This window comes from Daucus carota, chromosome 3 (genome assembly GCF_001625215.2).
Source record: "Daucus carota subsp. sativus chromosome 3, DH1 v3.0, whole genome shotgun sequence".
Classification (NCBI taxonomy): Eukaryota; Viridiplantae; Streptophyta; class Magnoliopsida; order Apiales; family Apiaceae; genus Daucus; species Daucus carota.
In genome coordinates, this window is record NC_030383.2 from 56,121,562 (window position 1) to 56,138,864 (window position 17,303).

Genomic DNA, 17,303 nt, shown 5'->3' on the forward strand with positions numbered 1-17,303 from the left:
TCTTCTTTTTAGCTAGGTGATAAACTAATAATTTACGATTCTTCTTTTACCTATCTAATAATTGGAAAACAGTTATTCCCATACAAAATTGCCCATTTTCAAGATTTTCATATAAATTGATCATATAAGCCTAAGTGCAATCTATTATGATCAAATTAAGTTGCGTGGAAGCTACACAGCTTTCCCATCATACCTATCATGAGAAATTATTGATTGAATACTATTGTCATATTAAAATGGGAGCTGCATGGCATCTGTTTTTTGTTCACATTAAAATGTCAAACAACAGTTTATTATGTTAGTCATCTTAAAATATTCATCATCTGGCTCCCAAAGAAACCAATATCTTGGTAAATATAAGACTACAGAGTACACAGCAGTTAAAGAACATTTGATGTTATATACAAGTACTAGACTTGAACAGGTCTCACTTTTAACTACTTGTAAACCAAGAGAGAATCCTATGCACATATCATTGTGGTATCACACCATGTACCAACAGGGACTTGACAAAATCATCTCCAATGGACCATCACGCTCCCTCGAGTTTACGCACCTCATGTTCCATCTGCAACAGCAATAACAGACAACAATTAAGCTCAGCAAAAAAAAAATTATATAAAGCTCTGATTCATGCAGCAACTGAGGATGATTCGGCTTCTGATTTTCCTGATGGTAACAAATGACGTTTTAAAGAATCAATAATCATTGTGGGAAGGATTGTAAAATGCAACTGGTAAGCACTATATATGATGTGCTCAATCAGCTCAAATACTGGATACATGGCATGATTAAGATTATAATTAGAGTTACGTCTTAACATACAATATAAGTACCAAATAGTGCTACAATGTTACTCCGGATCTATCTCAATAGCTAAGTCACAGCTTAAATAATAATAGCAAGTCCCTTAGATAGCTATAGTTGGTTCTATAGCTACAGTACAAAACTAAATTCACAATATCATCATTCTAATGATTTATATCTTATATATAATTCCAGCTACATTAGTATATAACTCTTATGTCATCCACCAGCAAAGCATAGAGAATAAAATGAGGTTTAAGGTTTGAGCTAACCTAAATAAACTTCTGCAAAAGTTCCACAGCCAATCTTCTTGCCTAAACGAAAATTATTGCCAACACAAAGCTCCACCAGAACTATATAATTCAAGGATAAAAAACAAGCCTAGAGAAGTAACAAAAAGATGAGTGCTTTCTCTGATTCTCTTTCACCATAAGTGTGTTTATAATAACTATATTATTAGGGAGGATTTGGATTAAATAAAAAGTTTAGGACCAACAGCAGATTTTTTTTGATGTGGCTTTCCTGGTCAAGCTAGGCAATATTTACTTCTTTGATGTCTTAACTTCCCAACAGCATGATTTACTGATCCAATGTAGTTTATTAACTTCTGCTTTCTTAATGTAAATTTCGATTCATGAAGTCATGATTGTCCTCGAGACTCACCATTTTGAACCTGGTTTGTAGTTCATTTTGTCCATAAAGCGTTAGCAGAGGATTTTGGTTGGTAAAACAGATTTGCCAGAAAAACAGGTCACAAGGAATAACAAGTCACAAGTCTATGCAGTTGTATACTAATTTGTTTATCCCGTGTGAATATCACTTGTGTTTATCAGACTTTGGTGTAGAAATTTTCTTGATTTTGAAGGGATAATTTGTAGATATTTTCTGAATTCGGTGAAAAAGCAATTGATCTTAATAAATATCAGTAAACATTATGAGATCACTTTTTTTTGTGTGAATAGTTCCTACAAATCGGTTTTAATAAATCTCGGGACAAGGGAAGATTGAACTCATGACAATCAACCCTGCCTAACTTATGCCACAAACATAAAGATTTAACATGCAGAATTCACTTAAGTTCGGAGCCTAATTTATGCCAGAAACATAAAAATTTAACAGGCAGAATTCACTACAGTTCAAAGTTTAAAGTTCAAACTTGAGTTCTTTATATAAAGTTTTACTCACTGTGTTGCTAAGTTTGTACAAGTATGTAAATATGTTTCTCTAACTTGCAGTTAGAGATAAGCTAAGAGGCCAGGATATGTTTATCTAATAATGGAAAAGACAGTCAAGTTTCCTTGCTTTCTTATACTCAAAATAATGCTCTGTTGAGCAGTTGATATTAAATGCACTAAAAGTCTACTGTCAAATGACTCAAATATAATAAACAAGTCAAGTTAAACAAAAAAATATAGCCAAGAAATTTCATGGTCACTTCCACTAATAAGTAGATACAACAAATGTTTTACCTATAAGGCAATATCAGAAAATTAATTTCTTTTACGCAAAATTGGCGTTTTCAATATTTTCATGCAAAATTGAACTAAAAAAACTCAGTACAATGGACGTTAGCTTAGGCAGAAGCTGCATGGAACTGTACTGTATGGATAATGTTATATACAAAGACAAAAGACAATATACAAAAAAAAAAAACTAACTAAAATTTTGGCAAATAAAGCAAGATTCTGGAAATTCCAAAATTCCACAAATGCAAGGTATTTTTACAAGACAAAAGAAACAGTAAAAGACCAGATCATAACACAAAAACAAGACTCCAACAAGAGCTACTGCAATATATACAAGTCCACACATCTCTCTTATAATCATTTTATGTCCCGTTCACAAGCTATGCATAAATATGGATACTCATACACCCATGTGTATCGATGTTTGTGGGATTAGGGCATAAGAAAGGGGTCATACAAGGGTTTAGAGATCGATTGTATAATTTACTTGGTCAGGAATCGGGATATATGATTAAACAAGTTCTTATTTGACTACTACGAATCCACCAGAGGAGAATATACACATATCAGTATGGTACTAAACTAAGTACCAATATGAACTTCGAAAAAACTATCTGGGGAGGGCCTTACACCCGAGTTTATCTAGCTCTTTTCATCTGCACCAATAATAACCAAAAACAATTTAGCTCAACAAAATTGATGGATTGAAATATTCTGCCTGTTTGCCTGGGCTTAAAGCCCGGGCTTTAAGTCATCTCTGGCTTTAAGCTGAAAAATGTCTGTTTGTATAATAAGCCAGAAGTCGGCTTAAAGTCAGAAATAAGTCAAAAACTGACTTAAAGCCACAAGTTAGTTTGAGGTACTTTTTCGGTGACTAATTTTTTTTGAACTTTTTTTTTGATAAAAATTACTCCTAAGTCATAAATTACTCATAAATCACTTCTATTTTTATTATCATATTTTTAATAACTCACAAGTCATTAATAAGTCAAAATTATCCAAACAGACATTTTAAGTTCTCAGCTTATCAGATAAGTCACGTTAAGTCATAAGCCATAAGCTCAGCCAAACGGCTCATTGTGTCTACCACAATAATGTAATTGAGATTATTCATTCAACACAATCTAATCAGATCCATAAAATTTATGGTCTGGTAAGATGCTAAGAGCATCTCCAGCAGCTTCCCTATATAGTGTCCTAAGCTAATAATATAAGGAATATGACATAAAACACAACTCCAGCAGAGTCCTAGCCATCCCTTAAAAAGTTAGGCTGCCCACTTCATTCCTCATTTTTAAGGATTGTGGAACCATTTCTCATACTATTTTGAAGAATAAAATATTCACTTCTCTCCTTTTCCCCCTCTTTTCCTCCTTTCTCTCTCCTACTCACAAGTTGAATATAATATTATAATAATGATAGGGAATAGAAATAAGGAATGTTGTTGGAGTTCCCATTCAATAAAATGTAGTAATCCCTTAAAATTGAATATTTTATTATATATTTAGGGAGCATGTTAGGACTCTCCTGGAGATGCTCTAAGATACTATTACTAAACCTGACAAAAAAAAGATACTATTACAAAAAAGTAAATTATAGTTGTTTTCCAATATTTTGCATTCCTCATTAAATTTGATCCTCTAACTTTAATCTTCAGTGAAGAACCTAAGCATTTCAAAGTTTAAGCTTCATCAAAATAACAATTTGTGGTCAGAATGGATAATTTTAACTTGATTGATAAGGTAAGTTCTAGCTAACTCCACATAACCATATCTGTGAACAACACAGCTGTATAATGTTCAGAAGATCTCAAGTTTAGACATGAAACTAATGCAAGAAAATTGCTCCACTGAAATAAAATTTACTCCCTCTGTTCCTAATTTGTAGGTCATTTTAGACTATTTTGCCAGACCAATGCACTCTCTTTATTACACTAAAAAACCTAAATAGCAATCTTCTTATTACTTATATGCCCCTATAGTTTAAACTATTAGAAAGAAAGAGAATACATGAAGTAGGGGTACTGGATGGAAGTAGGGTGTAAGACGACTGATAAAAGGGAATGCTAATTAAAATTTAAAACGTCTAACAAATGGGAATGGACGGACCATATATTAACTTGATTTGGCCTAATATTAATCATATTTATTTGCAGGGAATTTAAGAGTATTAAGCACCTACCTTGATTCAACGCTTGCATTTGGTACAATAGTGTTCAACCAAATGAGCTCCACAATTGTAACAGAAAGTATAGCCACATCTGAAAGTATTAACAACGAAAAATGTAAACAAAAAAAATTTTCATAGGTAGGTAACAAAAGAGCAGATCAAGAAGCAAGAATAATAACAAGTTAAAAGATATTGAATTAGAGCAAAAACTAAATATCAACGTTAAGAAAAAAGACAAAGTTGTCATATAACACAACTGATAATACAAAGTCTATACATTTCAAGGTGCAGGTTATGAGTATATATGACAAAACATAGATAAGAAATCCCAAATGCCCCCCCCCCCTCGAATATATAGTACCGCTAAATATGTCATTCGATCCATGTTTAGGATGTTCACTAGTGTCTAATACTCTTAATCTTTAATGATATAGGATACAGAGGATGTAAGTAATAAAACTCAAGATTCAAATATTCTTGAGAATACATTTGACTTCATTAGTTTATGATGCATGCGAATAAAGGATTTCATTATTTCCAGTCCAGGGTTCGCTAAGAAACTATATAGTGCAGCAGATAACATACAATCATACACAATAAATATCATAAGCTGTTGATAATCCCACTTGTGAAAGAATTATTCATACTAATGCAAAAGAGTAACTATTATAACTAGACATCAACCTGCATTTCATAAACAAGCAACCCTCGGACCTCTCAACATAGAACTTGCATCTCGGACACCGGCCCCACTTTTTGTTCTTAGCAAGTTGCATAAGCATAATATCCTCTTTTTCCCTCTCATCCTTATGTAACTTCTGAAACTCCCCACACTCTATCCCAGAATGCCAAGGAACCTTACACTGAGCACAAAACAATCTCCGACAAAATGGACACTCCGATTCAACAATGCCACTCATATCATCATCATCGATGATCAAAGCAGCGGAACAATCCTTAAAAGGACAGTAAAATTTAGCAGAGTCTAAAATCATAGCCTCGCATAATGCATCACCCCATCGATCCGACACCTCACGGGGCAACACAGCCCGACAATCCTCCAGCTCCAACACCCCATTACAACCCGAAACCGGACAAGTAATCCTAGTCACATTTTCTTGAATTCTTGAGTCCACAAACTTACAAACACAATCAGTACAATAAAAATGACAGCAACCCTTTACAGAAAAAGAGTCATCAAACAACCTATCCTCCACACATATCTCACATACAAAAAACGGAATAACCGGGTCATCATTCGGGTCATCATCCGGGTCAACAATTTCAAGATTAAATTTTTTCGAATTCGAGGACTCACCCACTTCAAAAACTGAATTTCCCTTGCTGGAACTTGACATATCAAATGGGCTTATGATCTGAACATCAAATTTATGATCTGGGTACTCATCAAGATCCACAAAGTTTGTCTTTTTAGTCGTAACAGAAGCCATAATAGCCTGTTGCATGTAGTAATCTTCAACTGAAATAGCAGTGTCTTTGTTAGCTCCTTTCTTCTTACGTACTGAGGGTGAGAATGAGTGTAGTATTGTAACTTCATCATCAACATCATCAGAGTCATTGATGATTTCTACCAGAGGTTTTGAAGAAGTGGCCATAGCATGTGTCTTCAACTCTTCACGAGAATTGTGAGAATAATGGGGTGATTTTGATTTCTAGTTGATTGTGTGGGGTTTTATACAGCGGAAGTGTAATATGAGATGTAATCAGTTTGCACTTTGCAGCAGCGTATCTGAGAAGACAGAAGAGGAGGGGTTTTCGAGTGTTGCAGTTCTCCATAAAATGATAAAATGGTACGAACTTTTTGATAGGAAAAGTTAAGGCAATCTCGTTAATTTTCTTTTGGGTTAGATATAAAATTGGTCAGTTCACTTCACTGATCTTAATGAGTATCATTTTAATCATTAAAGATATAATATATTAATATATACAAATTAAGTACTTTCAAATTTTAGTTCAAGGAGTAAAAATATTATTTATAAAATTTTACACATTATTCTTAAATGTTACCCCAACCAAGTAAAAGGTTATGATTTCTAATATTTATGATAATATATTTAGATTTTATAAAATTTATTTACTATCTACTTTTTATTATATAATTATTATTTTTGTTTTAATTCAAAATAAATAGTAAACAAAATTGATAAATCTAAATATTTTGTCATAAATACTAGAAGTCATAACCTTTTACTTGGTTGTGGTAGCATTCAAGAATAATGTGTAAAACTCTATAAATAATATTTTTACTCCTTGAACCAAAATTCGGAGGTACTTAATTGATATATATTGTATCTTTAATGATTAAAATGATACTCTGTTAAGACCAGTGAGTGAAGTAATATATGACCTCCACTTCAGTGACCATTTTGATTTTTAACTCATTTTCTTTTTTGTCGAACCGAAAGCCCTACCGAATTTCTAAAATTTTTATAAATTCATTTTCATTTTAATTATTTATTTTCATTATTTTTATAAAATATTTTTATAAATGTTTTAAATTTAGCAATTAACTCTTTATTTTTCAGTTTAATTATTACACTTACAGTTAAAGACGTTTTAATTTTCATTATATGAGATTATTAGTTTTTCATTGGTTGATTGTGTATGTATCATATATTTATTTATGAGTTTTAGACCGGGGATCGTTTATGTGTATTATAATTCACATTTCTTGGGGATGACATGACACTTCACAAATTTCTTCAACTCATTTTTTCTTAATTTTCAACTTTTTTATGTTGTGCTTAATTATGTTTTTCTAATTAAAATTGGTAACTTAAAATAAAAATACTTTCAATTTAATAATCGACAATTCATTTTTTTAACTTATTATTGTTTGCTTTCCATTCCACAAGTTCTCTCATTTTTCATTGGTTGATTGTTTTTATATATATATATATCTAGAGTTTTAGAGTCGAAGAATATTTATGTGTCTTGTAATTCACATTTTTCCTATTTTTACTTGCTCATGTTTTAATTGTGCATTCTCGTTTCTAGATATTATATAGGTGTTGTTACTTGCTGATTGACATAAACATATACATTTAGCTAATCATGTATGGGGCCGGTTACATGTACACAATTGGACAGGGGAGGTAGGTGTACACCATCAGTGACTTAAAGTCACAGTATGTGCACACATCCCGTGACTTAGAGTTACTGATGGTGTGCATTAAATGAAGTATATCAGTGACATGATCTTTCAGACGCGTGAAGAAAATATTAAATAGCTACGTTAGTGATTTCAAGTCACTAATCAATGACTGTAACCCACTAACGTTGAGCGAAAAATCTAAAATGTCGGTATTATCCCTCACCCCTTCAGTGACATGAGATCACTGACATTACATTTAATTTACACCAGCCAACAGCGTACCAACACCCCAACTACCTAGTAAAAAATCATAAATGCGACATCAGTGACCTTAAATCACTGATGAAATGAAATCGTTACAGTACCTCCCAAGACTAGATGGAAAAAATTCTAAGTAAAGAACATCAGTGATTTCAAGTCACTGTTGTAGTTTTGGGGATATTCGTGACCTTGAGTCACTGATGAAATCGTTACAATAGCTCCCCAAAACTAAAGGCTGGAAAAAATTCTAAGTAAAGAACATCAGTGACTTGAAGTCACTGATGCAATTCTAGGGATATCCGTGACCTAAAGTCACTGATAAAATCATTACAGTAGCTCCCCAAAACCAGGGAGCTGGAAAAAATTTTAAGTAAGGAACATTAGTGACTTCATTTTAAGTAAGGAACATTAGTGACTTGAAGTCACTAATGTAATTCTTGGAAAAAATTTGAAGTAAAGAACACCATTAACTTCAAGTCACTGTTGTAATTATGGGGATTGATTTAGGGGCTTAGGAAGAATCTCAGGTAACAAATAAGCGACACGGGGAAAAAAATCCCAAGTAAATAGTAGTGACTTCAAGTCACTGATATGATTTTAAATAAAACTCAAAAAAATGTAGATTTTTGTTTAGCTATTGATTAACATAAGGTATGGGAGCTTCATTATATCTATGATTAACGAAAAAAAGTATGTCCATGATTTTTTAAGAACAATAAGAAATGAAATGGATGGAATTTTGCAAAAGTTCAACACAACACATATTATCTTTTCAATTTAGATGACTATTTTGCTTGACATAGAAACTCATCACTTAAAACTAATAATATAATTTATATTTTTTATTATCATCTAAACATATTTTTGAAAAATAATTTTACTTACAAATAACTAAAATATTAGTCGAACCACTAGTTGACTAATAAAATATCAAACGAAAAAAAGTTATTTTATTCTGAAACTTTTTTAATATCATCAAAATATAAAAATCTTGATATTGGTACATCTGAATCATCGAGAAATATTTTCAAAAAATTGAAACGACAATACATGATAAAATACTACTTACAAATACAAGTCAAACCACTAGTTGACTGTTAAAATATCAAACGAAAAAAAGTTATTTTTTTCTGAAACTTTTTTAATATCATCAAAATATATAAACTTTGACATCCATACGGTTGGATCATCGAAAAATATTTTCAAAAATATAGAAAGGACAATACATGATAAAATACTACTTACATATACAAGTCAAACCACTAGTTGACTGTAAAAATTTCAAACGAAAAACAGATATTTTTTCTGAACCTTTTTTAATATCATCAAAATATATAGACTTTGACATCCGTACGGTTGGATCGTCGAGAAATATTTTCAAAAAAATGAAAACACCAGTAATGATAAATGTCTAGTTACTAGTACAAGTCCAATCACTAGTTGACTATTAAAATCTCAAAAAAAATTCATAAATTATTTTTTTATGAAATTTCTTTGACATCACTAAAACATATAGACCTTGACATCTGTATAGTTGAATCATTCAGAAATATTTTTTTCAAAATGGAAACACCAATACATGATAAAACACTATTTATAAGTACAAGTCAAACCACTAGTGTTAAGTTCTCAATCCAAATAAAATTATTATTTTTCTGAAATTCCTGTAATTACACTAAAACATATAGACCTTGACATCTATACGGTTGGATCATTCAGAATTATTTTTAAAATAATGAAAACAACAATACTCCATAATAAAACACTACTTACTAGTACAAGTCAAACCACAAGTTGACTGTTACATTCTCAACTGAATTTTTTTTTTCTGATACTTTTTTTAAAATTGTCAAAATATATGGATCTTGACATCCGTACGGTTGGATTATCGAGAAATATTTTCAAAAAAATTGAAATGACAATACATGATAAAACACTAGTTACATGTACAAGTCAAACCACTAGTTGACTGTTAAATCCCAAACGAAAAAAAAAAAGTTGATTTTTCCTGAATTTTTTTTGATATCATCAAAATATATAGACCTTGCCATCCATATGGTTAGACCATCGAGAAATATTTTCATAAAAATGGTAACACCAATACATGATAAAGCACTAGTTATTAGTACAAGTCAAACGACTAGTTGACTGTTAAAATCTCAGTCCAAATAAAATTATTTTTTTCTGAAATTCCTGTAATATCACTAAAACATAAAGACCTTGACAAGCGTATGGTTGGATCATCGACAAATATTTTCAAAAAAATTGAAACGACAATACATGATAAAATACTAGTTACAAGTACAAGTCAAACCACTAGTTGACTGTTAAAATCTCGAACAAAAAAAAGTTTTTTTTTTAGAATTTTTTTAGTATCATCAAAATATATAGACCTTGACATCTGTACAGTTGGATCATCGAAAAATATTTTCAAAAAAATGGTAATACCAATACATGATAAAACACTAGTTACTGGTACAATTCAAACAACAAGTTGACTGTTAAAATCTCAGTCCAAATAAAATTATTTTTTTCTGAAATTCCTGTAATATCACTAAAACATATAGTCCAAATCATTTAAAAATGTAAGCAGCAATACAAGATAAAACACTGGATACTAGTACAAGTCAAACCACCAGTTGACTGTTAAACTCTCCATCCAAATAAAATTATTTTTTTTCTGAAGTTTTTTAATACCATCAATATATATAAATCTTCACATCCGTACGGTTCGATCATTCATAAATATTTTTTTAAAAAGGTAAACATCAATACGTGATAAAACACTCGATACTTGTACAAGTCAAACCACGAGTTGACTGCTAAACTCTCCATCCAAATAAAATTATGTTTTTTTGAAACTTTTTTAATACCATCAAAATATATAAATTTTCACATCCGTACGGTTGGATCATCAAGAAATATTTTATAAAAAATATAAGCAGCAATACATGATAAAACACTAGATACTAGTACAAGTCAAACCAGTAGTTGACTGCTAAACTCTCCATCCAAATGAAATTATTTTTTTCTGAAACTTTTTTAATATCATCAAAATATATAAATATTCACATCCGTATGGTTGGATCATTCAAGAATAGTTATTAAAAAACGTAAACAGTAATGCATGATAAAAAACTAGATACTAGTACAAGTCAATCCACTAGTTAATAGCTAAAATCTCAATCCAAATGAAACTATTTTTTCAGAAACCTTTTCAATATCATCAAAATCAATAAATCTTCACGTCTTTTTTTTTGAAATTAATGTAGTATCATTGATACATATAGACCTTAACATCCATAAGGTTGGATCATCGGGAAATGATTTTTAAAATATGTAAATAACTCCAGGGACTTTAATTCACTTATGCTATTAATGTGTACACCATCAGAGACTTCAACTCACTGGTGTTATTAAAGTGTACACCATCAGTGACTTTATATCACCGATGTTATCAATGCGGTAGTATAATAGGAAAAAGATTATGGAGAGGACATTAGTGATTTCAAGTCACGGTATCAGTGACTTTAAGTCACTGATGGACGCTCCTAGCACTGTAGATCTCATCCAACCAACGATCATGATTTGTTGGTTGTAAAAGTCGGCTATACAATTGGTAACAATGTATTATATGATTTGTATATATTTTATATTGGTATTTACGTGATTTTATCAATTTTTTGGTGACTTAATTTGGTTTATATCCATTGTTGATCTCTATATTTATTTGAATTTCATTTAGTTTTTTTATAGATATAAAGTTTTGATGATTAGAGAATATATATACATATATATATTGTTTATAAGATTGTTTTCAGTTTTAGTAATTAAGTGGTGACCACCTGGTTTTGGTGTTTCTGAGTATATTTGACTTTTCTTTTGATTATCATAAATATGATTTCATAATTTATTCTGAATTATTATCGATTTGAAGTTTAAATATTTCGTTCGACACAAAATTTTGATGATCAAAGAATATATTTTTTGTTTATAAGATTGTTTTCGGTTTTTGTAATTAAGTGGTGATGTCGTTTCTGAATATATTTGGTTTCTCTTTCAATTATTATAGATACGATCTCATAATTTATTTTGAAATAATATCGATTTAAAGTTATCTCGTTCGACATATTTTACTTTACTTTGAGATTGTAATAGCGAAAGAGAATGTCACTGGTCCAAAAATACAAATTTGTTCTTTCTAAACGTTTTCGTTAGCGATAACTAATGATCAATTACACATTCTTTTATCGACATGAAATTTTACTATTATTAAAGTTACAAGAAACACTATATGTGAGTTTTAATGTTTATAAATTTTCTCGGAAAGAATGTCATAAATTAAGATCCTATTAAAATGCGCATCATTTACAAAAATATGTTATAGTATTTTTTGATATTTTTGAATTAATTATCTTGATATTATTCCACAAGAAAAAAACATGTTAATAGAACAAAAACTTTTTTATATTTTTAATAAACATATAAAAAATCACATGGAGCGCAAATTTTCACCTAATTTTAAATAAACAGAATTTAGAAGGGTCATACAATGTCCATGACCCATGTTGCCTTTTGGTTGTCTACTTGTTGGATCTTTTGCGTTTCTGCGTAGTTAAAACTGAATCTAAATAACGTACAGGTTCGATGCTATAGTCTTTTGAACTTTGGTCAGCTCAGTAAGTATCCACCGGTAACTTCACACTCCTGTACACGAGAGAGTTTACATTTATGATCTAACAAGTGCCTATTTGTGTAGAATGCAGTACATAAATTACGAGGGGCAATGCTTGTGATTAACAATGCAGTACTACTCCAGAACTTTCTTTCTCACGAAAGCTAATCGCGAACTAAGGCTTAACTACAGTTAAAAAATTTATGTAGAGTACATAAAGTAATATTATTTATTTATTTATCAGTTATCATTTAAATTAGTTTGATTTTTATGTTTTCAGTTTCAGTTCCGATTGATAAAGTTTATCTTCCTACTGCTGATGATTCATAAAGCCATCGTCTTGATAACACAAGTTGTATCTTCCTTCTGTTGATGGTTTGTTTCTGATATATTTTTTCGGGGAGGGGTTAAGTGTTATCCTTGTACCAGCACCAATTATGGCATATACAGTAATGTTCAGTATCACACAGCTCTTGGTAGAATTCCATAATCTTCTTGGAGGAGAGGGGAGGGGGGTGAATGGACACGTGTTTAGTGAGCTCTCGGCTGAACTCTCTGGGATAGCTCAGGGGAGGGAGTGAAGGGACATGTGTTTAGTGAAGCTCTACATAAACATGTCGAGTATCACGCTTTAATGACCAGGGCGTAAGTTAAATATTCAAAACAATGTTAACAAAAAGTTTAAGCAATGCTTAAGGTTAACTTCCGATTATCCCATCATCACTTTCTCTATCCGTCTTGGTGTTACAGTCATCATTTATATCAGTTATCAAAAACTCAGGATCAGAAAAGATGAAATTAAGAAGAAAATATCCAAGTCAACATATCAATATTTAATATATAAGAAAATTTGTACAGATCGACACAACTTTCACTTCATCTACTTATATAGATATTAGTATACATAGAACACTGAACACCTGCAATAGATCATACATTGCATAAAAGCTAAATTAAATACAGAGGATCACATTGATGCTTCCATTTAAGTAAATTTCTAAATAGTTGGTACTACAGTCATTATCTCATCAGAGGTACCTACGGCTTGCCTCCCTGTATTCATTGCTCAATTGCATTTAGGACATCGGTGGCTTATCAAAGGAGTTGCACAATTGTAACAGAAAGCATATCCACACCTGCATCAAGGGGAAGGAAGTTGATTAAACAAAAATATAAATCAGCAATAAACAATTCTTCAAAAAAAAAAAAAAAAACCAGCAATAAACAACGGTGCTTATTCCTACTACTAAATTTTACAATGACTGCAAAAGAGACCGAGGCATCGAGTTTGCAAAGTCACTGTCATATTGTCATATATACAACTGCATCAACAGAGAAAAAATAGTGAAAATCCTAGACTCATCCTAGATTCGTGGACTATATTACTAGTTCAATTTGCATATCTTCCGAAGCATTCACATAGCCCTACAAGCAGTGTTCTTAAATGCGATATGTGCACAGAAGCGCAAAGGGCCCCTGTAGCATAAGCACAACGCGCAATTCAAGATGCGCGGATAAGTAGAATATTGTTAATTTATAGATAAGAAGACATTTAATTGATAAAGCAACCAAATTTCATCATCATTTAGATACAAAGTAGAACAATATAAAGTTTATGTAGCAAAGAATTCCAAAGTTAGTCCATTGTTCTTCTTCGTCATTAATATTCACAAAATCATCATCTTCACTAATATAATTCGGATCCTCCACAAAGTCTTCTTCATCACCGTCAAGTCATATGTGTATATAAAACATTTTTATGTACTATGTATAAATTATAAGTGTATACAATATATGTATATCATATATATGTGTGTATCTATATACAAGTAAGAAGATGAGTTTAATCTTTGTCTCTTGTTCGATATCTCTCATTTTTGTATGAATATTTGCTTTGTATCTATTGGTGTCCATTGCTATAAGATCTTTAATTACTCCTTTTAACAAAAGCGCGCTTATCTTGTGCTTTTGAACTACACATAGGCGCTCGATGCGCATAAAAGCGAGCGCATCATTGAAGGCATATCGCATCTCCGAAACGATGCGCGCTTTTAATAACAATCCCTGATTAGGATATGTTTAGGCACTCACATTTTCCTACGACCACATTAAGTAGCATATCTTAAAGCATTAACATAGTCCTACACGTGATCTACACAATCGCGTAATTAATTATAATGTGAAAGTGACAATATTATAAACACGAATACAATGCCTGGAGATATGAACAATACCTGCACCGAATAAATAAGCAACCATAAGACTTTTCGACATAGAACCTGCATTTAGGACACCTGATCCACTTATTATTCTTCGCAAGCTGCATTAGCATGATATCCTCCGCCTCCCTCTCATCCTTATTCAAACTCTGAAACTCCCTACACTCCATCCCCAAATGCCACGGCACATTACACTGTGCACAAAAATACCTCTCACAATACTGACAATTCGACAACGCAATTGCCATCCCCCCATCATTAACCAACATCGCAGAGCAATCCTTATACGGACAGTAAAGCTTCTGCGAATCAAGAATCACAGCCTCACACAACGCCTTCCCCCACCGATCAAACACCTCCGGGGGCAAAATCAAACGACAATCCTCGGGCTCCAACAGCCCCAAACACCCCGAAACAGGACAAGTAATCTGCGGGATATTATCCCCAAGCTTACTCGCAATGTACTTACAAACACAATCACTACAATACGAGTGATCACACCCAGAAATCGCAAATTTCTCACTAAAATTCTTCTCATCAACACATATCTCACACACAAACACACCGGATTGTCGATTAGACGACTCCCCGTGCTCAAAATTGGGGTTCTTAGTTATTCCAACACCACGCTTTCGCCTCCGAGAAGGAAACGAGTCAAGAACCATGACATCATCATCATCACCATCATCAATCTCGCGTGAAAGATCAATGAACACCCTTTTCTTGACATTCCGCGAAGATTTCGGGAAGATTGAAGACATGATAGCCAGAGCGAAGTCTCTGTTCTCCATTGACTGGTAGTAGCTCTCAACTGGGATAGCATCATCTTTGTGGGCCCCCACCGCCGGTTTTTTCGCTGGGTCCGCCGGAACGGAGATGGGGAGGTGATCGTCGTCGGGAATTTCGACGATCTCGGCCGGATTAGCCTGTGTCGTCATGGATAGATACAGGAGAGTGTGTGTATGTGTCTGTGAGGAGTGATGAAAGGGGGGTTTGGTTTTATTTTATGAAGGGAGAATAAGGAATTTATAGTGAGGAAGTGAAGTGGACCCTTTTTTGTTTCGAGATTGAAATGTAAGAAATGGAGTACTAGTATATAGGTTGTGTTTAGCTTAAAAAAAAAAAAGTTCAAAAAAAAAGTATATAAGTTGTGTTTAGCTTTACTCCGTACTTTTTTAATGGGGTTATACGCAGAAACAAATGTAACGGTGGGTATGCTTCTAAATGATTGCATATTTACGTCAGAGTTTGTTTAGATTATATTTGGTAAAGCTATTTAGTTTGTAAACATATTCATATTTATAAATTGGGTTTGTCTGGTATGGGTTAAACGCATTGAGAATTTGAAATAACAACTCAAATTACATCATTTGAAATTCAAAATTTAAAATAAAATACATGTTTCCAAACGCAACATATAATTAATTGAAATTTACATAAATTATATAATTTAAAAAATATAAATAAATTATATCATCATAAAGTATATATTTAATATATTCATAACGTAATTCTCAATTTTAAGAAATAATAAAAGGATAATTCTTAAACATTCGTAGTTAAAAGTTAATCAATTTAGTTATTTAGAATCAAAATAAGATAACTATTATTAAAGATAAAGAAGGTAGACGAACAATTACATTTTAAGTCACCCTTTTCATAATATTTGAAAAATCATCTGTTAAGATCAAATGCATAACCTTTTGAACATCTCAAATTAAATATTTTTTGTAAGTTATTTATGCTACTCATAACATACCAGTAGTGTTGTAAGAAGCAGAGAGCAGACGTGATTGAATGAAAACAACTAATTGAAAACTAATTAGATTGATTAAAAATTAAGGATAATTAATTGAATAAACCGACGCTAAGACACGTTGTTAGCATTGAGTTAAAACATTATATACAACGAACCAAAACTTGACACGTGAGTAAACGACAGGTGGAAGAATGACGGTAGCAGAAGAGGAGAGTGAGCAAAAGCAAAATGCGTTCATAGTACTAGTGGAAGATGAGGGAGACAGACACTTTGCATTTTATTATTTTTGGCTTTAACATTCATTACTTTTCTTATTGACTAGGAGTACAATTTACTTTTTTTGATGAAAGATATTCCACGATGTCGAAACTTATCTGCAATTATTTCTTTAAGAAATTATTCAAGTACGGGAGGATTAACGATTATTTTATTTGAGAAAGTGGAATCTTTAAGAGCAACTCCAAGGGAACATCTCCCTTACCTATAATGAGCCTACGTGGACAAAAACAGGAGTTTGAGTAAAACTTTCACTCCAACCATCCTCTCCTTACCCAAAATTTTTGGGTGAGAGAAAACAAAACCCCTTATTTAGGGGATAGAAAAGTAAGCCCCTATTTTTTCCACCTCATCTCCCTCTTTCATTTTCCTTCATTTTTCATTTTCCCTCCCTTTTTTATCTATCTCATCATAGTAAAAATTCTAATAAAATATTATTTTTTCAAATATAGGGAAGATTATAGAGAATACCGTTGGAGTAAAACAAGTTTTTGCTTACCTATATTTTAAGTAATCATTATTTAATTATATTTTAGAGGTTCAAAATAGGTATCAC

General features: G+C 31.8%; 2 protein-coding genes across 2 annotated transcripts; both read right to left on the reverse strand.

The window, feature by feature from the left end:
• Positions 1-276: 276 nt before the first annotated feature.
• LOC108210840 (E3 ubiquitin-protein ligase RSL1) lies at positions 277-6,265 on the reverse strand. The gene is made up of 3 exons (XM_017382272.2): positions 5,127-6,265; positions 4,455-4,533; positions 277-568 (listed from the first exon to the last, which is right to left on the reverse strand). Exons 1-2 carry the CDS (start codon positions 6,056-6,058, stop codon positions 4,461-4,463), a joined length of 1,005 nt encoding a protein of 334 aa, XP_017237761.1. The 5' UTR covers positions 6,059-6,265; the 3' UTR covers positions 277-568; positions 4,455-4,460.
• Positions 6,266-13,305: 7,040 nt separating this feature from the next.
• On the reverse strand, positions 13,306-15,776 carry LOC108211421 (E3 ubiquitin-protein ligase RSL1). The gene is made up of 2 exons (XM_017383019.2): positions 14,728-15,776; positions 13,306-13,629 (listed from the first exon to the last, which is right to left on the reverse strand). Exons 1-2 carry the CDS (start codon positions 15,648-15,650, stop codon positions 13,560-13,562), a joined length of 993 nt encoding a protein of 330 aa, XP_017238508.1. The 5' UTR covers positions 15,651-15,776; the 3' UTR covers positions 13,306-13,559.
• Positions 15,777-17,303: the final 1,527 nt, after the last annotated feature.

Bases quoted from the DNA above. Each gene is read 5' to 3' on its own strand.
- LOC108211421 (XM_017383019.2), bottom strand. From the start codon at position 15,650: ATGACGACACAGGCTAATCCGGCCGAGATCGTCGAAATTCCCGACGAC. The intron at 13,630-14,727 runs GTATTGTTCATA...CCCTTGATGCAG, and splicing joins TGCTTATTTATTCGGTGCAG to GTGTGGATATGCTTTCTGTT.
- LOC108210840 (XM_017382272.2), bottom strand. From the start codon at position 6,058: ATGGCCACTTCTTCAAAACCTCTGGTAGAAATCATCAATGACTCTGAT. The intron at 4,534-5,126 runs GTTGATGTCTAG...TAATACTTTCAG, and splicing joins TGCTTGTTTATGAAATGCAG to ATGTGGCTATACTTTCTGTT.